Source organism: Xylocopa sonorina, chromosome 15, assembly GCF_050948175.1.
Source record: "Xylocopa sonorina isolate GNS202 chromosome 15, iyXylSono1_principal, whole genome shotgun sequence".
Taxonomy (NCBI): Eukaryota; Metazoa; Arthropoda; class Insecta; order Hymenoptera; family Apidae; genus Xylocopa; species Xylocopa sonorina.
Genome location: NC_135207.1, coordinates 6,393,799 through 6,415,796, shown reverse-complemented (window position 1 = coordinate 6,415,796; position 21,998 = coordinate 6,393,799). Strand labels below are relative to the sequence as shown.

The following is a 21,998-nucleotide window of genomic DNA, read 5'->3' as shown; positions in this document are numbered from 1 at the left end:
ACTTTTTAGAGATTTTATATAGCGGTTCGATGGCTTCGACGACGATGTCGAGGGAAAGATATAGTGATCTCACATTGTTAGTCTTTAGAGTTATAAGATTTGACAAAGTATCCTCGAATTCGAACGACTTAAATTTATAATTTAGTTTTATACCGTTTTTAACCCTCTGCAACGATACACGCGATTGAAATGTATTATATATCCGCGCGTTTTCGTTTGTAGAATTTTATTTTATTTGCTTATCAACTGTACTATCGTGCTTTATCAGTGTACCACTTCACTGTGGTACTAGTCAAGAAACTGAGACGCATTACAATTTAGTCATTTATTACGAGCAAACAAAATTCTGGTTACAGAGGGTTAACATGAACATGTTTGATGACGTGCAATATACGATTATTGTAATTCTTCGCTTAAGAATTCAGTTTGTTATATAGAGCCTTTTTTTTATTAAATGTTATTTTTACAAAAAGAAAAAGACGATTAATTAACCGGTGGATCAAGCGGCGAGAAAGAAGGGGAAGGAAGACTGGCTGGAATTTTAAATATTTCACTTTTATTCCATACGGTCGGTGTGTCATTTAAATAAAATTCTTCGTAGTTAGATGCTAGCACACTGTAAGAATGTAACGACGAGAGATCTGTTCGGTATCTCTCTGTACGCTTGTCACAAAACGCCAACATGTCATGAACATGGCCTGTATACATGTCTCTGTATGTCTTTCCGTGTGTGTGTGTGTATGAATGTAAGAAAGTGAAGAGCAATGGCGTGGCGGAAACGTAACTCGCGTGTTGTTTCTCGCGTGTTCACGGGGGATATCGCCCCGTTCCAACCAGCATTCGCGCTTATGGCACATTCGTTCACCTTTCCGTTTACGAATTTCAACCCTTTGAGGTACCAGATTCTGTTACCACTCTCGGAATTAATAAAATATTTATAAATTTCACTAGAAAATACGATTGGCCCGTTCTCCTCTGTATATATAAAGCCTATATATTTATAAAGCAAGTTCACCCTTTCTCTTTACACAATTCTTCTATTATAAGATACTCTCCGTTCGTAGAATTTTTCTATTACGAGAAATCATACCTATCACAAATCCTGTTGCCGAATTCTTCTATCTTAAAAACTGTTCCCGCTTAACCCTCGAGTACCACACTACGCACACGCGAACTCGAACCGTTCGAGGAACGCACGTTAAAGTAGCCAAAGCTTATCGATGAACGAAGCATTCTAATATCAGCGCATCTGATTTCGAGGTCGAAACGATGGAAGATTCCACGTTAAACGTAACTTAACGCGAACCATGTGCGAGAAAGTCGGGTGGCTGGCGAAGAGTGTAGTGTTCGAGGGTTGAAATCGAATATTTTAATTAGTAGAATACATCTTGTTCCATACACGAAACTATACGCTACTTTCATTACTTCTAATCTAGGTAATAATAATTAATAATAATAAAATATTTAGTAAGTAAACGCGTGATGATAATAATAATAATAGCAAAATAACTGATAAGTAATGGCGAACTAAGAATTTTCCGGGACAATGAAATGGCAAAGGTACCGTGTCGTCGACCCCAAAGGGCTAAAGGCGAAGATGTTAGCTACCATTTAAGGCCACGTGCAGCCCGCCAACAAAAGCTCGTCGCGACGACGCCACCCTTTGTTCGCCGGAAGTGGAGGGACACCCGTCCTCTTTGTCGAGAACAGCTTGTAACGTCTCGCTGTTCATTCTCGCCTCCTTTTACGCGTCATTACGATCCTGGTACGTATCAATTTTCGTAACGATAATCATTATCCTCCATTGCGGTTCTGTATATTTGAAACCTCGAATTCGAGGGAACCTCGAGACGAGAATCGGTTCGCGAGCTTGCACGCGACACGTGGATTCACGGCAGATCGGTTTAAGTCTACGGCGTGGACAGTTTCGACGACCTGGATCGTTCGTGGACGCTTATCACAATACGTAACAGACAGTATCGCTATGCTTCGACCACGCGGTGGACGCTCTTGGTCGCTGATTCTTTCGTCAAATCGTACGGCTCTCTATGGATTTCTGTGTGCACGATGCAGTGTGTAACAGGATGGGAAAGTTGACGATTCTGTTTAACCCTTCGCGCTCGAAGTGTTTCGAAAGTGAGAGATAGGGGTAGATTTCGTTTCTCGCAGTCAAATGTTAACGATAAGCATTGATAATCGATGTAGCTTTCATAGCGCGTCAGTCGCCGTTGGTGATGTAATTCCTTCTTTTTTTCTGAGAATTTCACACCAAAAAGTTCAGCTTATATGTCTCGCTGGATGACAGATTTGTGTGAAGGGAACTTGAAAGGTATTTTAGATCTCTCCCCCTCTCCCATCCTCTTCCTCTTTTCGTGTGCGTGCGCGTGTAGAGTGGTTTCCAGTGATTTGCCTTGCACGAACCAAACTTTAGCCTCTGTTGCGATAGTCGAAGAATGGAAACGAAGGAAACCGAGTGCGAAGGGTTCGAAATGCGAACTCGACACTGAAGTTCTCGGGAAATGGGAAAGAAGATGAGCTTTTCGATTGCACGCACAACACTCTCGCAGTCATCGTGAATTCCATTAATTCTCGCATATATATATAAATCTTTCCATCAAACTGGGGCACTTTGAGATCCTCCATTTTCTCTCGTTTCATTCATTCCCGCCGGAAATACACGTCTATCTCAAGCTCAAACACTTCTATCGTTTAATTGCTCTGCCTCTCGTCTCCCAAACAATCCTACATAAACACGTACACAGAAAAAATGATCCAAATCCAGTGGACTACACTGTTGCACTTACTACTGCCACTGGTTCATTGAAAAGAAAAAAAAGGAGGGGAAAAAAGAAACGTAGACACACAGTAGGGCGCATTGCAACGAGTGCAATGCAACATTTGATACAACACGCGATGCAACACGGTTCGCGTGGGTGGTCGTGGAGCACACGCGTCGGATTAATGGATCGACAAACACTAGATAAATGCAACGTAACACGCGAACGCAATGCAAAAGTGCAATCAAATAGGAGAAATGCAACGCGATGCATTTTACTCTGTGTGTTGCATCAACCCTTTGCACTTGGCGCCTTCTCGGATGTTACTCTCAGAGGAGACATCTCTCAGTGTAGAGGGTTAAATGTTACGCTATGCGTTGCCTTGCATAATTGCATTCGCGTTGCACTTATCTTCGCGTGTGCTCGCATTGCATTTAGTGTTGCATCTTGCTCTCCTGCACGCGTTCTAGGAGTTCCGAAATGCTCGATCTCCATGCGATTCTAAGTACACGATTCGAACCCTCTCACCTCTTATATTTCAATCTCCCGAGGAAACAGTCGACGGCTGCTTTTACGATTAATCGTTACGAGGGGACACGTTCACACTCTCATTCTCTCCATTCACCGTAAATTCCTTTCGTTTTGATTAAAGTATCCGTGATCGAGGACCACAGAATCACCGCGTCTCGCCAGGGACGAACGAGCGATCGCACGAAACGGAACGTACGGCGTTTAAATTCGATCTGCAGTCGACATTTCCCTATCGTACAGTGTCCATTGCCGGACGAGTATAACACTTTTATATTATATATTAATAATAGGTGCGCAGTTAACACCGGCGTCGTTCAAGAAAGCTTTACAGTTCCCATTTCGTTTCGTTACATCCTACGGATTGTATGTCGTTTGAGAGATTCGCGTACGAATTCGAAACTCACGTTGAATGGCATAGACGGCTTGGCTGAACGCACATTCGCTTCTGTCTTCGTGCTCGCGCGTACAATTAATTAACTCTTAAAGAGAAACTGGCAGATTATTGAGCCTGATTAATTGGTTACAGCGGGCTGGTTTAGAAAGAAACAAAGCAAGTCTGCCTCGAGGCTCGACGAGTACGATCATCGCGATAATCTCGGCTGCTTTATTACTCTTTAAAATGGCAAAAGAACGCAGATACAGTACTAGGAATAATAGTAGAAAACGAAAAACGTAAATGCACTATACTCGAACGCTGTTCGATTTAACTTCCCCTGTACAGGGGTGCGTTTCACGAGACCAATAATCTATTTATTTATTTAAATATAATTTACAATTTATTTTGTCCTAAAAAGTAGATTGTCCGTATATTAATCAACTGAGCAAAACGACTAAATTCTTGTCTCGATATTCGATTATTCATTGCTTCTGATAATCGAAGCTTTACCAGTTCATTAGAGAATTTCGTATCCTTTCATTTGTCCTAAAGTAGTTTTAAATTCATAGAATCTTTTACAGATACTTCCTTTAGAAAATTCGCATATTCCACGAACTCGCTATTTAGGTAATGATTGTATAGTTTATCGAGAAAGTTAAATCGAATTATGCGATAGGGAATTAAAAACTAGTTGGATCTCGTTCAAGGAGGCTCGACGCTCGTATGAAAGAGAAACCGCGAGATGCTATTCAGCAATAAGTCGCGTTGATCCGACAAGGCTACTTGAGACACATGGGTGCTCCTGTTCGTCGAGCAAAAGGAACTCCCATAGCTCGTCGAGAAAGTCGCCTAAGTGGTCCGTAATGCCTTCGCGGTAAAAAGAAACCCTGTTCCCTGTCTTCCTACCCTTAAATCGTCTCCTTTCGCGTGTCGAACACCATAACAGACGCTTTAATCTTTTATTCGAAACGAACGGTTTAAAATCCCCATTACGATCTTCCATCTGTTATACGTCCCCTCTTCGTTCAACAAGAATTCGATTTGCGTGCGTGCAAAGTTCTCCTTTCTCTCAGCGAAGTCGTGGAACTTCTCGTAAGAGGACGAGAGAAGAAAAGAACCGCGCGACACCCTGTTGTCTGGACCCACCCCCCGCTTGTCCCGAACGCAACGTATAATTTTTATATTAATTTCACTTTGCAATAATTATAATAATATATATAATAATAATAATATAATTATACAAATAATTATTCGTAATATTTCATTTGAATATTTTCACTAGATTTGTATAGAAGAATGTCTCCTTTCGCCCTCTTGCTTTAGGCTCGACGTAGCCAGAGTGTGTGATGGCAGCTAACACTTTTCTATTTTTCTCGTCTCTTCGTTTAATTACATACTTCCGTTTTCATTTTTCTTTATCTTGTTTCTTTTTCCTTTTTTTGTTTCTCGTTTAATTTTATCACAGGAGCCCATTCTCGACCGCTCGTTCCACACTTTGGCACGTTTCGTCGAGTACCGATTGCTTGGACGACTTTCACTTCGAATGGCGGATGACAAAATTATTCGAAACTAATTAAAAAACAGTACTGCGTGTACGTGTATCTATCTAAAGATTCGAGATCGTGGATAAAAGGAAGCGATCGAAGTAATTTCCTTTGTCGATTTTAACGAATCGTGTTCGAGCGAGTTGATAATATTACTTAATATTTAAAGATCGAACGAACAAGTGTTAAATATATTGAAATCAGATGAATTTTCATCATGCGCCACCCTTCGTCCCGATTTCACAATTTTTCATTCACCATCAAAAATTCCTCCCCTATTCGTAACTCCTCAAACAACACTGATCAACAAGTGACGCTTCTCCAGTTAAAAAATAATCGATACTATCCCCGCGTAAAAAACCCAATTGGTTTTCTTTTCTCTCTCTCTCTCTTTTTGTTGAACGCAAACATCAATGTTTCGCGCGTATCATCGAAATCCAGCATTCTAGTCGACCCTTTCGAGCTCGACGCGATCGAACCTCTTTCTCTCCTACCCTCGCGCTTCTCGTACACTCGTCTCTACACGTTTCTGTGCGCATTCAACGCCACTGACGAGGGGAACACGTTGAAACGTGACACTACAATTTTGATGCCACTTTGCAGATTTGTAGAGTGGCTGAAAATATATGGCGCGCATTTTTTTTTTTTTTTTTTATCTGCAAACGTTTATAGCGCGCGAGGTGAAAGTAGCCCTCAAAGTTGAGGGCTGAGTACTCTGCCGAATATCCTGTTTAATAATTTTTCTCGTCAGATATTACTGTTTCGTTGAAGTTTGTAGTTCATGCGAATAAAATGATAAGAAAATGGGTAATCATCATTCCACTTTAGGGTATTACTGAAACAACTGAAGCAAAAAGTGAAGCTTCCATCCCAAACGCAGAGAGAATATAAACATTTGCAGACGAAGAAAATAAGTGTCACCCATTCTCGGCTACTCTGAAAATCTGGAAATCTCCCTTTTATCCCTGCGCAACTCCCACGCGATCGAAAAAAGATATTTCGACCGATTCACATCGGAAATTCCACTACCCTCCTCGAATTCCCCAAATAATGGCGCAAGAAATGGCACAGAAGCCGGCTGGAAAGCTCGAACCGTAACCCTCTCAGAGCCGACCATGCCACTCGTCCTGAAGGCACGCTCGTCAGTCGTGAAAAGTCCCGGAAGTCAGTCAATAATCAACGAGTCCAGTCTTCTCGTCTTCCCTTCGGTCGAGGCCAGCGGGATCAAGTGTGTCGGTGATCCCGTCGGCGGGTCCCTGGACACGATGTTCCGTCGTCGAGGGGCAAAGGTGCACCGTGTCCGCGCGGGAAAACAGCGCGCGACCCTCAAAAAATGGATAAGAGGAAGGGCGCGTCGCCGAGAAGCGATTCGTCATCGTCCTCGTCCTCTCGTTCTCGACTGGCGGCCATCCGCAGCACGGACTCCAGTCGGGAAGGAGCCGTGTGTATCGTTAATGGTATATTTTATTTACATCGTCCTGCGCGTTGTCACCGGGAACCACATGATCATAGCCACTCGGTGAGGCAGCCACCGAACCACACCACCACTATGGGAACGAGGTACGTAATCAGCGCGCGGGACAAGGAGATCTTCTGTCTGCTCGCGCCACTGTCTACGCTCGACGTGCTGTTCTCGTTGTTCGTCTCCAGCTTCGGTTCGAGGTCCACTCTTGGTGGCACCACCTCCGGATCGACGACAGGCGGCGTTAGTTTTGGGGTCTTCGATATCGGGGGTGGTTTCGACTCGTAGCCGGATCCTTCTTCGTTCTCGTCGTCCGTGATCGGATCCTCCTCCGTGCCATCCCCGGATCCGCTTCCGGAACCGTTCCACTCGGTGCCCTCTGAAAGTTAAAGCGTCATTCGGTGATGGTCGAGTGGTTGGTGCTAGATTTTGGAGCTGGTTTTTGTGGCGATGACGAGGAGAGGAGGGCTTGTCGAGTTCTTCACGGAGATAGTCCTTTTAGGTCTTCGTAGGTAGTTGGATCGAAGATTAGTTGACTGGAGGGTGTGGAAGATGTGGTTGAGTTGGCAGAAGATTTGGATGGAAGGCTTGAATTCTTCTTGGAGGGATGTCCTTCGGGTCTTCTTGGGTGGTGGTTCAAAGTTCATTGATTGGAGGATGTGGAATGAGTTCTTTTTACAGGTATTCATTAGGTTCGTCTCGATGATGATCAGAGATTGAATGTTGGGATATTGCACATGTTTGGTGCAGTTGACTCGAAGGAACGATAGTGTTCTTGTTTCTTTTTGGTGTTTGTTGGAAGAGGTATTTATTCAGCGTTCTCAAAGTTTTAGTGGATCATCGATTGGATCGTGCGATGGAGTCAGTGGAATACCACGATGAATGAGTTGAGTTCAACAATTGAGTTCAATCGTTGCTTAATAATTTTGCTTTTGTCGTCATACATTCGCAAATAGTTTTTTTTCTTTGCAAGTTTTATTTGAACGAGATAATGCATAATAAAAACATATTATATTTTCACTAATTACGTGTCTACTTGACGAATCTTTTATATCGTCGTTAAAAATGTTCCCGATAATTTACAACACTAAGCCGATCCAAAATGGGCGATAGAATTATTCAAGGGCAGATCAATAGAATTCTACGAAATACAGGCCATTGATCAAAGAGGAATTCCCGTTTAATCAACCCATTGCTTAAATTCGATTAGCTTCCCGCTTACACGAATCAACCGTACGCTGATATCGATCCTGCGATTAAACCTACTGCTTGTAACGTGTTTCAGCGTGCTACCGCATTAAACAGACTATATCTCTAATTACAAATTGTTCAGCAGCATTTGATTGTGAATAGATCGTGTCAAATCAAATGGAGAAATATCTCGAATATTTTGATCGTTCAACAATTACATTTTTCATTTTGATTTCGATTAAATTTCGGTAAAAAATTTTCGTTTGCAATACTTTTATTGCCAATTAATTTCTCCTGCTTATTCGTAACGAGCTATTAATTAAATTTCTGCTCCTACTTTCGCCCCATTCATTTTTCCAATTTAATTTCTAAGCAGAGTCGTAATGAAATTTTTAATTTTGGAATATTCCGATTGTTTCGTGATGATATTAATTGAACGTCTCGTTCGGAATGCGTCGGATGTTTCAAGGGTTCGGCTTTAGGATGCAGGACGGAGATCCGTGATAGGACTGATTGAACGTCAGCGAGGTAAATTACACTTACCTGTGTCTATCCATTCGACGTCCAGTCCATTGTACGCAGACTTCAGCCTGTTCGTAATGGTGGTCAACGCGAAGATCTGGTCCCTGACGATTGTTGGCCTTGGTCCGGAGCTCCGCACTTCCGGGTTCAATGTTTGTGCCTCGCCGTCCGGTGACACTGGATAGATGTATCTAGAACAGGTAGCGAATCAACTGAACTCAAGCTTCTGCGAACCAGATTCAACGTCTTGAATATTACATTCAATATCAATTTAAAACTCAATTAATCGCAAAGCTTTATTCTACATAGAAATCTTTGCAATTTCACGACAAAAAAAAAAAATAATTATCATAAAGAAAGTAACTTTGAAAGATAAAAAAAGATAGAAGAGAAAATAGCGAAGACACTCACTTGTCCACGTGGGTGCCGTTCCAGCACTCCTTGGTGTTACTGGGTGGCACCACGAGACCGTCGTTGCACAGCTGGTAGGGTAGATAGACCCAGAACTGCCTCGAGTCCCGCACCCTTAGCCGCGTCTCTTTCACCAGCTTGTCCAAAGTGGCGACGCTCGAGGAACGGTCGTCCGTCGACGCGTCCTGATCGAAGTTCAACGTTTCGAGCTCGAGCTCTCGATTGTCGCGGCGTCTGCGTCTGCCCAACACCGGCCGACCGCAGCCAGTGAACACCCTTTGCGAGACGTCGAGGCTGTTCTCTTGGAAATTCATGATCGCTTCGGAGATTTTCAGGTTTATGGGCCGTACCAGCATCTCGATGTTAAACGGGCCCAAAAGTCGGTCGGCCACCTTGTCTACGGCCTCTGGAAACCGGAAATACGACGATGGTTTTAGGGTGGCCTTTTAGGAAAAGTGTAATAATATCCTTTCAACTTTTTTTTTAATACACTTCGCAAACTACAGCTGTCACTATCCTACGTTTAGCGTCGTTTCACGTGACATTTATCCTCCTGTGACCATTAACCTTTTCGCTACCAATATTGACTATAGTCACCCAACGTATGACGCTATCCGTGCACTAACGATGACTTTAGTCACTCATTAATTTTTACATTTATCTCTAGATAGAGCAGAACGTATCTGTCATTTCCTTGAATTAAACACAGTTATGCTAAAATAGCGCATTCGCGAACAAGTACGCCGTGGCGAAAAGGTTAACAAACAAAACATTCCGTGGCGTGACTCGAGGAAACGAGACGTGGCGTATTCCACGGGCCTGTGATTATCGAATGGAATAATGCACGATGGAAGCTACTCACCGACGAAGTGATTCCATTCCGCGTCCAGAGCCGCGTGCTGCGCGAGGCAACCCTTCATCACATTGGAGCACATGTCGCCGCACGCCAGCACGTTGTCCGCGATACCGCTGCACGATGGACACACTGTCATCCTTGTGAGCGCAGCTGCGCAGTCCTTCGACGGTTTCAGCTGCGAAGAACCGCACGATTTGTCAAGCTGCTTCCGTTTTACACTTATCACGAGTCGTAGCCGACACTTTGTCGACGGATCCGATGCGCGTAATGGCGTCGCGACTTTCGTTTGGGGCTTATTGGTACGCGAAGTCGCGAGATCGGCAGGAGACGGAGAAGTTCGAGCGAAATCGGGTGAGACGACGATATTTCTCCGTATTACTCGAGTTCACCCAACTGTTTACAATCCGAATGCTAAGATGTTTCAATAATAAAGTTGTACGTACACGCATTCCGCTCTTATTTAGTCTTTTTCTACCCTTCGAGCGTATTTAAGTCGAGTGTAATTGGTTAGAGAAAGTATTTCGATGTTTCAAAACAGATTGCACTCGATTCTTGTTGCATTCGATGATTCGATTGATGAGATTTCATCAGAATCGAACTACTTCGTCTCCTCTCGAAGCTAAAATTCTCGTATATCCTTAGAGTTTGAGTTTGGGATGGGTTAAACAGCGTTCCCTTGAACTCTGCGGTAAGCGACGATGGCGGAAGTTGTTTTACAAGACGGGGTTCAAAACTCAATTTCGAAGAGTATTATAGCGTTCAAGGGTTGTGGAAGTTATTAAAAATATACACTGTTGATGTGATTTAAAATCGAAAAAAAGTCTTCAGCGAAGAAGAAAAAATGAAAGCAGACGATAAATATTTATTGGTACGGAAGGGACAGGTGTCTTACCGATTGCATATTCTTCAAGACATCTGCAGCGACAGTGAGGGCCTGGCTAAACGCTCTGGTCGCAACAAAAGACCTCTTTATCTGCACCCCCAACTTCTGCGGTACGTCGCCGAACGGTCTCATCTCTTTCATGTGCTCCCCCAAGCATTCCAAATACTTATTGTCAAACTTGTACTGGCTGTTCAACACCGTGAACATCTTCTGATAAAGAGTATTGAAAAAGTTATCCATCGTGTCGTCGAGATCCACCTGGAACGACAAGTAGTTCATTTAAAAGGATCGATTAATTTCCAATATTCTCCTAAAATTTGCTCTCATTTATTTTAATCATAATGTACACGTATCAAATAAGACTGCTTCGAATTTTCAAGGGTGATTCATTAGATTATTCGATAAACCCCTCGAAGCTACCCTGAATCGTTTCATCGCACGAAATCAGAAGCGCTCGCAATAATTTCTCGGAATACAGCAATAATCCGCGAGTACTCGTTTCTAAAAAGGGCAGCTAATCGAACGAGTTCCGTGAAACAAAGAGCCGCCTTATCGATAGACCGGTCCGCCCATCGATCAGTCATTCACCGGCGCTCCTCCTTTTTAATTTCCATCCATCCCCGAGTCCAGCATCGTCCCGATCGAGGGAATAATCCGGCGGCTCGACGAAACGTATCACGGGAGCGTAAACGGAAAAATCGACGAGTGGAAGGAAACGAGGAAAAACGGACAAAAAAAAAAAAGAAGAAAAAGAAAGGATAAAAACGAGAGACTCCCGTTAAATTCGAATTCTCCAGTCTCGCGACGCGATACATCGACGGATAAATTCGCGCGCGATTGTAACGATAATGCATTCGTGCGGAGCCATTTTGGTGGGCATTGAATAATTCTTAGCGATTTGAATGAGAATCGAGCAGCTTCCACCCAACCACGGGTACGTCGTCTGGATATCTGGCTCGTTTCGCGGCTTTTCTTCGCGCCTTTTCCCTTTCGCTTCCCGCATCTTCCCGGCTTCCTTCCGTTCGCGTGATCGATACGACGTGACGAGCCGTTCTTACACCCCTATGCATGTAATCCCGAAGGCGCGACACGTGTGACGAACGGAGATGGCCAATAGATTATCCGAACGCGACACGCGTTCCATGATAATACGATATATATCTGACGGAGCGACGGGGGAAGATGTATCGCGAACAGATTATGTTGATCTCAGATTTATCTTTCGATTAAAAAGTGATACACTTGACGCGGAAGAAAGGAAATGCTAGAGGAATTCCTTTAAACAACCCTTTGGGGAACTAAGAAAACGCCTTCAACCCTTTAAAATACCATATAGCAAATGTCTGTGCCTTTTAAACCCAGACTACTAAAAATATAATTTATTGGAAATTTTATATTTGTAATATTATATTGTGATCTCTTCAATGTCAATGATTTGTAAAATAAAAGTTGTAATATGGAATATACCTCTGTGTTTCCTAATATTTCCTCATTTACCAACAGACAGAATAAAATGTTCCTCGGTAACAACAACCAGAAAGTTCACAAATGAATTGAAAGAACTGTATTTAACCAGCACATTTTCCCTCGCGACTCCATTGTTAATGGTTGATAAAACCGAGGCGGAGGGCCACCGAAAGCTAAAGCCAGCTCGACTTCCACCCCGTGCGAAGATAAAGTCTCCACGTTCGCAGAGACGACCCCCCGAGCATTAATTCTAATACAAGAGGCAACTGTCGGACAGATAAAGTGAAACCACCCTCTAATAGCAGCGAGGAGCCCGTTGGCCGACGTCGAACACCACCGATTCGAGCAGCAGCCGGGGAGGGAAAATCTACAAGCCGGGATATATACTTTCTGACCCTTTATCGGGAAACGCCGGCGATCCTGGCGAACGTCAAAAGCATTGATTAAACCCGCCATTCCGTGGGAAGCTCTCGCAAGCTCGCCCTATCGCAAACTCTCGTCGCACGCGGTTAAACGTCCTCCGTTCGACGAGGGTCGACGTTACCCGCTGATTCCAAAAGTTTCACCTCCGCCACGGATAGAAGAGTGGCTGCGGGAAGTTCGAGTTCTTCGCGGAGGTACCACGCGGATCCACTTTTTCTTCTAACCCTGCTCGCGTCCGTTGATGGATGCGCGAGGTTTCGTGGGGGTTGCGAAATTATGAACGATGTACTCGAACGGTTTGCGGGGGTGTTTCACTCAGATTCCCTATGATACAATTTGAAACACGAGCCTGGGAACAGCGTGCCCTCGATATCTTCTTTTCTCAAGGTTCAAGGTTTTCTTAAAACTTGGTGGTTTCAGTGAAGCTGGTTAATAAGTTAGAATTTCCTTTTAAAAGAATTTTTAATAAACGTATATCTATTTAATAAACGTATATCTATTTAAAGACGCTAAAAAATCTTGAAAGTTCTCATCAGGAATTCTGGTTGCACGCAGTTAAACGTCCGCTGGACGAGGGTCGACGTGTTCCTGGCCGATTCGAAAACTTTCGGGGACTGGCAGGGTGCTTAGGGGTGAGTTAAAGGGGACGGATAAATTGTTCCGCCTTTGAAAATCGAGCCCGCGACCCCTATCGATTTTATCGTGGAATTTGATTTGCCGCGTCGCGAACGAAATTGGATAGTCGTCTCTTGCGATAGCCTCGACGAGAGTTAACGTCGCGGGGAAGATGCTCGTTGGGGTGCTCAGGATTGCGGTGGTCGCTGTGAAACAAGCTACGACTGCAACCGAAGAGGAGGACGCGGAAAGTGGATGGTTTCGCGCGAACGAGTTGGGTAATCGTATTTAAAAGAATCATTAAACCCTGATATCCGTTTCACGATACAAGATACAAATTTCCCTCAACATTCTGCCATTCTTAGCAAATTTTTTATACGGGAAAAGGTAGATAAAACTTACAGTTCCCTTGGTATAATAGTTCTCCAGTTCCTTGAACAGGTCCGCGAACAGGTACGCGTACTGTTCGTAAAGGATTCCATACGTCCTCTTGAACATTTCGTGGAAACCCTTTTTACTGGTCGCGAGAAGTTCCTTGAAGAAACCTGCAAAATTGAAAAGAACAAATATTTTCGTTACACGACGATAATCCCAAAACAGTTCGAGTCTGAAATATAATTTCAATATACAATAGATGAAATTAAAGAGGGACTTTTTATAAAGGGACCTACACGCATAAAAGAGAGAATAAAAGAAGCATTTTTTCTACATAATAATAACCTCTGTTCCTTTCTCTCTCTCTGGGAACAGTTTAAAGCTGAAATAATTAAAAAAATACAAAAGAGGAGAGCAAAGGAAACGGTCCATAAAGCAATTGGTACGGAAACGAATCGTTGTCCCGATCCATCGAGCCATCGACGTATAAATAATTTATAAGAAATGCTAATTAATTTATCTGGTCGGAAGGAAATGTAATTTCCTTAATTGTACGCGGCTCCTTCGTCCCGTTGTTGCGACGGAAATAATCCATAATTACAGCAGAGTCGCATCGGATCGTATCGATCCTCCGACTCGAAGACAAGGACGCCCCGTTACTTCAGAGACTTGCAAATCAATCGCAGGCTTCATTTCTGCTTGGCAGACCGATCACGCGTTAGCAATGTTTCTCGACGCTTCCTCCTGCTAATTCGCAACTGTTAATTAACTACTTCCATCCTTGTTCGCGACAACGCGTAAACGAAATTTTCGAAACAATCAGCGTCAACTCGCAGCCCCGTTTCTCTCGCTCGTTTGCATCTATTCGTCGGTTCCACTTACTTAAAAAAGAGCAGGGAACGCGGAAACGGGCGAGCGATTTAAAATAGTTCGAGTCGGAACAAAGGAACGTTTGTTGGTTCTTACGGTTTTTAGCGGGGCGAAGAGGATGAAATTTTTGCTCGAGACGAAAGCCAAACTCTGACTCGAATGGGGAGCTTAAAATAATCGTGCAGGTCTTTGGAATTGTTATGTATATTCGTTTCTCTTTGATGCTGGTAGAAATAACTTCGCGCTGAAACGCGGCTGAATATTAAGCAATAGTAAAACAAACCTTTTCCCGTCGCTGTAATTGGAATAACAAAGCCAGGGATATTTTTGGGCGATTTTAGATACTGACACTCGAAATTCAATTTCAATTAATCCTTCAAATGATAATACGAAATTCAATGAATACTATTGAAATAACAGTCAATCGTCCACCCATGCTGTCGATATCCTCAAGACCAAATAACTATTTTCATCTAACACACATGGTGGACTCTGTTAGAACAGGTCGATAATCCGTGAAAAAAAGGAAATTCCATAAAAAAAGGAGGAGCGTAAAAAGGGAAAATCCTTTAAAAGAGTTTCTAGAGAGCAACAATGGCGTCGACCGTCACGGGAACGGCGTCCAGACCGACAAAGAGAAGCCCGGTGCCACCCTCGACAGGCGTAACCTCACGAACCCGTCACAGGCCTCCGAACCCGTTCTTATCGTCACTTCAGTCGCGAAGAATGTGATTAAAATTCCTTTTAACGACGCCGGGGACCGGTGAAAACGGGAGTGGAGGAGAGCAGAGGGGCGGAGGGGGTGAACGTGAACAGGTAGAGGAGCCCCTGTGTAACGAATCGTCGACGGCGACGTCGGCGACGACGCCTCCGCAAAAAGCTTCAGGCTCCGCGCCGCGTGAAAGGGGAAGGAAGCACTTAGCGCCGCGACGACTGGCTACGAACTTCGCGGGGCTTTTAATTCGCGACGCGCACACACGCTCCCCGACTAATTTCCCTGTTCCCCGTGAAAAATACACCGTCTAGTGTCTATCCGTAGGGACATTGGCGTTTCTCTTCGGAATTGAAAAAGATTGCGGAGGGCTCGTTCGTCTGCTGTCCATCTGTTTCTCCCCTATTCGAATAAACACCAATGGAAAGGTTAAATCGAGTCTCTGTGATTTAAAGATAGCAGGAGAAGCGGTTGAATTAGGGGTTGATCGTGTAATTCTTATTTTTAAAAGTATTTCTATGCAACAATCGCGAGGGTGAAGATTAGATTCCCCTATCTAACGTTTATTTCAAGGACTATCTGTAATCTCATTCTATAAACTAACAATCTACATCGCGCGAACCACATCCCTTTCGAATTCCCGTTGGAACTATCTCCCTTCGACCTTCGCGCCGCACCCTCTCGGCCACGCGTCTCTGCCCGTTTCACCTCTCCGTCGGAGTACTTCTATCGCGGCGAGAATGGCGGGCAAAGTGGGTACGTAGCTAGATGCGGCTAGGCGTAGTGGCGCCTCAAAGGGAAGCACGACGACCGCCAGAGAAGCCGTGGTCGGACGGAAAGGGCACGGGAAAGATTGAAGCTCGGAGAGCACGGGGTGGTGGCTTGGGAGGGCCACGGTGGCGCGAACTCCTCCGCCACCGCCGCCACCGCCGCCGCGTAATTTCGTTAATGAGAATCGTTAAGGCGCCTCTGAGGTTTCCGGCGTGGCGACGACTAATTTCCACCCGCGATCGTCCGACGAGATCCACCGATGCACTTCCTTTCCGTTCCGAAAGGGATGACACTTTGTTCGAGGGGGACGGTTCGGTTTCCGTCTGGCTGAGGACTTTACGAGCTGGTAGAAGAGGTTCGCGCGTGTGGTCTGAGCGAGTGGATCGAGCGATCTAGAAACTGGATAGTTGCACCCTTGGTACATCTGCAAACGGAGCTCGTTTGCTTGTGTTTCTCCTTCCGTTACTTTTCTTTTTGCGATCGGGTAATACATCGCATTCGAGGTTAAAGGTAAAGCGATCAAACGAAGTTGCAGCCGGGTGGTTTCGAAAAGTAACCTTTCCCTGAACCGTCCGCCTCGGCGTTCTCGAGTGGAGTTTCCAGCCAGGCCGCGGATGTAGGCGGTGGCTGAGTTACGGGACGGGTTCGAGTGATTAAAATCGCAGAAACGTTGAAGGAAGGTACTCACTGTGAAACTTGGCCCCTCTCGTCGACAGGACCAGGTGTACCCGCTGAAGGGTTTCTTTGGTGGCCTTCTCGTGTTTGTCGCGCGCCCTTGCCTGCAGTCTCACCTCCATGTCCGCGGAGCAGCAGACCTCGCCGCCGCTTCTCACGCTGCCGCATACTTTCAGCTCCTTTGCTGGAAAAACGAACGGAAAACGAGATTAAAACCGACGCGGAGGATATCAGCTGTCTGCGCCGCCCTTCGCAGGGACCGGTATCAAAGGGTGTAAACGCCGTTTCAGACGCCTTCGGATGGGAGACCCTACATGTTTCGAGATGGCCTCGCCTCTTTGCTCGACGAGGTATGTTTTGATAAAAAAAGAAAGAAAAAAAGAACGAATAGTTCCAGCGTTCCACATAATTCCCTTCGTTTGCTCTTTTAAATATAAAGCGACTCGCTATAAATACGCGTCTCACGGATACTGCTGTACGATGTGAACGCCTGCGAGTTGGATGGTTACTTTAAGAATTGGGTAATGGATATTTTTCATTTTATACTCCAATTACCTTTCGACGTTAAAATTATTATCGTCGATGGATTATTTCCATCATCGATAATTCGGATTATGTCGGATTAGTTTTAAATCCAATAGAGCGTGGATACGAGTGGACGGGTGATTGGGGGCAATCATTCGGAATTTTTGGTGATTCGATATAATTATTAAATTTACTTAATCAACTCCTAACCGATTAAACTTGAATTTTAATTAAAAGGAATGGAATAGAAACGGAATGGAATGCTTTCCACTACTCGTAAATGAAACATTCGAAAGCGATCGGGTAATTTAATCGATACATCCGATTAATTCTCGTTTCTTTTCAATTTCTAGGAGCATCCGGAAGTCGAATGGAAGGTCTCCTTTCCCGGAGGGCAACGGTAACCGCGATGATCTCGAAAAATTGATTCCGGTACGGCCGACCGAGCGAACAAAAGCTTCTCCTCGTCGACGAAATCCAATTTTCCGTACTCAGAGACAGTACGTCCTCGAGGACTGCAGGCGCGGAGAGCACGTGACCGAGCAAAGGGATCCGTTCTCGCGTGAATTTCCACGAATTTGTCCGAGTTACACCCTGCAACTCGATCGACTTAACCGCGACCGTCTTCTCTGTAGCAAATTTACACCTGTTCTCAATTCCTTTCTTCCTCTTTTTCCTCTATTTCTACGGGGGTGGCTTTAAAGCGTTCGCGTGCCTTTGTACCATTATGTCGCGCGACCCGGAATTTTTCCATATAATATATTTCTCATTTCTTCAAGCCGACGATATCTCCATCTCATTTAAATTCTTCTTTGGTTAAAGATTTTTAATAAATTCGTTGAGTCAATCTTCGAACGCGTGTATCTCTTTTAATAAAAACTGATCGATCTTCTACATTAATTTACCAGTATTTTTCTAGCACCAACTTTACCAAGCCATCACTTTTTCTCACGATTATCTCCTTCGCGACAATTTTCCAAGCACCAAAAATATTATAGACCAGTTCCACTGGACGTCCCAATAAACCATCCAGCATCGAGCGACATCGAACGCCACCCCTAACCAACGTCGACTCACCGTGACAATGAGCCGCGTTTCCATCGGGGGTTCGCTGCGGAACAGTACGCGCTATTACCCTTCGTTCTTCCCTTATCGGTTGCTCGCCAGCAATATCGCTTATCTGCCAATATTTCCAGTCGTCTGCGTCGTCTAAGCAGGCTAATTTCCAGCCACTTGGAACTCCGCGTGGTGCCACCCTCCGCCATCGCCAACCCTTCTCATCGCATTTTTCGCTACTGTCTGGCCTTCGAACGCCTCGTGAAAGTAATCCGGATTCGTTTTCCAGCGGTCGCGGTTCTCCACTGGTTCCAACCCCAGCGACGCCGATGGTTAACGAGGAAACGAGCGCGTTACGATTAAGCACGTCCACGCGGGTATAAAAGAGTCGTTCCTTGGCTGATCCTCTCACTGGTGGGTTTATATGGGACACGACTTATTTTCCTTCAATTTTTTACTCGATCCACAGCCTCGTTAATCCTGTTTTATGACCCAGCTCTTTCGTCCTTCCACCCTTGCACCCTCTGCTTAGGAGAGGCTTCGTTTGGAACTTTTTTTCAGAGGTGATTTCGTTCTTCGTCTTACTGCTTTTTTCGTTTTTTTTCATGTATATGTGATGTGTGGCATTTGGATAAGCAGTTTGAATGGATGACTGGTCGAGGGTTAGGGACCACGAGGGGTATGAGTCAGATTTGAAAAGTTGCCATGCGAGAGGCTTTCACGATATTGAATAGTAAAATTTTGTTGCATACCTCCGATAGTTTATGAATAAATATCTTCGTGTAACTTAATTTAACTTACAAATGATCACCATAAATAATTAAATTCATTCGTTACCATTAACAAGTATCGAGGAGAACAATTTCTTTCCAGATATTTTCGAGCACAGAGGAGCATACGTGGAGCACGGTCATGGTAAAAACAAAACGGCCTTCACCGAAATTCATCCTCGAAATAACAAAGTATTCCGTCCATTTGGCGGATGGTCGAAAACTCCCTCGCAAGAACCGTAACGTTTCCTCGAGCAACGCGAATAATAACGTCCATAAAACTCAATCCGTAACTACGATTCCCGAGGCCAGACGTTTCGCGGGGCGCATAATGCAGGAACTGAATCGAGAGGTCGGCCAATAAATTGGTTCGAACGACCCGGGCGTATAAAGGAGAGGACGGGCGAGGGTGCGCGGGGGGTGGCGATAAAACGGGGAAAAAGAAGGGAAAACAGAGACGCGTCTTGAAAGCGGCGAGAGGCGTTTGACGAACTACCATTAAAAGCCCCTCGCGGCGTGTGTACACGGGGTACAAAAGGGGTTCAGAGTGTTACGCGACGCGGAGCCGTTTGTTAGCGTCCCGACGTCGCTAAGACGCCGGGATTCCACGTCGCGACACGTTTTCCGTGTCGCAGCCACCGAGTCTCGAGGACATCGACGGTCTCTGCCAAGGGGGCGGAGGATGTACTATACCACCAAGAATTATGAAAAACTGGATTCGATGAGAACGACGCGGGGGAGAGTTTATCGACTGCGAACGATGGCGAATAAGAAATTTGCTAGTTTCTGGGGGTTTATATGTCGTAAAATATCGTTGAGGATGGCAGTGTTTCTGTGGTATCGAATGCCAAGTGAATCGTGTTATTGATAGATTGTAGAATTAAGTACTTGGTTACGGGCGATACAATTACGATTATTGCTGCGGAGAATTGTAAGAAATGAATTAGCAAACGTTGATATTTCTGAATTATTGTTTTTCGTTGATAAAAAATGTTGTAACGCGAACACCTGTATGTTGTACGAATAAAATGTTCCACGGAGAATTTTTTCTGCCACGTGATAACGAATGAGGATGGTAAAGCTGGTATTATTCGGGTACAATTTCCGGGAATTCGTGGCGATATCGTTCGGAGCGATTCATTGCAAACGGAATTGTCCCGTGACGCATCCGGTCGCGATGGAAATGAAATTCGTGCGTGACCACATCAGCGCCCCCTTTAATCTCATTACAACCATCGACCGTGGTCGATCATTTCTCGATTATCCGTGATTGCGCCCTGCGTTTCATCCCTCTTCCCTTCGTTTAAACGCTCCTTTCGTTTCTCGTCTCTCGCCTTTTTTCCCTACCCGGTACCAACCACCAACTTTCGCGATAAGGCCAGCGGAATCGCCAAGTTGAGAACTGACCTTTCGTTAAAAAAAAAAGGAACGGGTGAAAGTTACGGTTCCCACGCATTGATTAAGCAGGAATTAATCGAGTGTGTTAAAGGTTCCTGTACACGGATGGCGGATCGAATCGATCGGTGGTTGATCTATGTTTAGAATGGTGGTTAGCGTCGAGCGTGAAATGTGGATCGAGTTTCGTGGACAGATTCAGTCTCTGAAAAGCCAAACAACCATCGTTTTTGAGGAGCACGGTTTCGAAAATCCAATGGAACAGCCACGCGTTGCGATGATAATGAACTGAGATTTGGGCTGTTGAGAATTAAATTGAGATAAAACATTTATTCGCTATGGAAGCGTCGAGTTCTTGAAATGATTATATTCTTATAGACAAGACTACACGATGGTTGTTAGAAGTGGTGATTTTACGAGGCTTTACGCAGGGAATAGAATTTTGCCTGGAAGATTGCAAGTACGCGAAACGATCGAATCTGTGAACGAGGGTGTGGATCGTTTCCCGCGGTGAACACCGTGCAGGGTGTACGGTTAGAAGGGTTACTATTCGATTAGAAATCGCCCTCCGCCGGGAAGACTGCGGGCGATACGCAGATGTACCAATTTTCCGGATAGAAACGAGAATTGTAAGGGAGGGGACTCCACGCTGGAGAAACGTCTTTGATCTTCTGGAATAAGATGAATCGGTTACCGTGGGCAATTTTCGGATGTTCGATTTCACGAGATATCAGGTTAAACACCGTCACAGAAGGTTGAGAATTACATACGATATCCGCGTTATCCGCAATGTTACTCCTCATTAAAATTAACCTTTGATTTTTCACGATTTTTCTCAAGCTAATTGGAATGTGATTTGAAGATGAAGCTACGAATACGATTTAATTATATCGATGGTTTGTAATGAGATTATGAGAATATATATTATTAAATATCTCCAAATTTCACAACCAAAAACGACAAACCTATGCGTTCCAACAAAATGAAAAAACATGGTTAAAAAAGAATTCCACGACCGAACCAAAAAAAAAGGAAGAAATCGTACGTCATATCGTTTTACTTTTCGCTTCCACCCTCCTTTTATTTCCATCTTTTCCAGTCGCACGCTCGAACGAGCTTTTCACCCTTTAACGACACCCGGTGGCAAGCTCTTTCGTAGTCGTGGTTCATTATGATTCGAGCGAATCGATGACGGGCAAACTCGCGCGATGAAGCCGACACGTTCGCGCGTGTTCGATAATAATTACTTTCGTTTCGTTTGACGACGAAGACCGGAAAGAGTCGTTGGAGGAAACCGATGCGCGGCTGAACAGGCCCGTTTCCGCTAAATGCATCGCTGCACGATCTTTCACGCCCGACAAACCCTCTTCTCTCGCTCCACTCGCGACATATTTTATTTCGTTTACGGTTAAACGCAACATCGACCGAGTGTCTTCATTCATTCCGGTCGTTTCCCAATAAGACAGTCTCTTCCACAACTTAATTTCACGTTTGCCATCGAAATTACCATTTTCTTTCATCGACTACTATTTTTTTGTAAATACTTTCTTCACGTTTACCATGGAACGTTGAATAAAGTAGAAATTTTGAAGAATTTCTTCTCGATCGTTTCTCTTCCCAATTCTCATTCTGGCGCCATTCGATTGACTCTTTTCCTTGGATTATCACGCACGTCGGATCGAGCGTAACGACGCCGAGCCGGGAGCGTCGGCTGACGTCTTTCGACCGGCATTTAAACTGGGTGCTACACGCGGAAATTGGGAAATTTCCATTGTAAGTGGATTTTCGCGA

General features: G+C 44.5%; 1 protein-coding gene across 1 annotated transcript in view; it reads right to left on the bottom strand.

The window, feature by feature from the left end:
* Positions 1 to 6,286: 6,286 nt before the first annotated feature.
* Positions 6,287 to 21,998, bottom strand: part of Dlp (glypican dally-like) — an 87,034-nt gene continuing 71,322 nt past the window's right edge. Inside the window, exons 2-8 of the mRNA XM_076907126.1 lie at positions 16,475 to 16,645; positions 13,461 to 13,603; positions 10,563 to 10,811; positions 9,677 to 9,845; positions 8,815 to 9,220; positions 8,425 to 8,594; positions 6,287 to 7,069 (exon numbers count right to left, since the gene is read on the bottom strand). Of these exons, the coding sequence (XP_076763241.1) occupies positions 6,735 to 7,069; positions 8,425 to 8,594; positions 8,815 to 9,220; positions 9,677 to 9,845; positions 10,563 to 10,811; positions 13,461 to 13,603; positions 16,475 to 16,645 (1,643 nt within the window). The 3' untranslated portion in view covers positions 6,287 to 6,734. The remainder of the gene's footprint in view (positions 7,070 to 8,424; positions 8,595 to 8,814; positions 9,221 to 9,676; positions 9,846 to 10,562; positions 10,812 to 13,460; positions 13,604 to 16,474; positions 16,646 to 21,998) is intronic.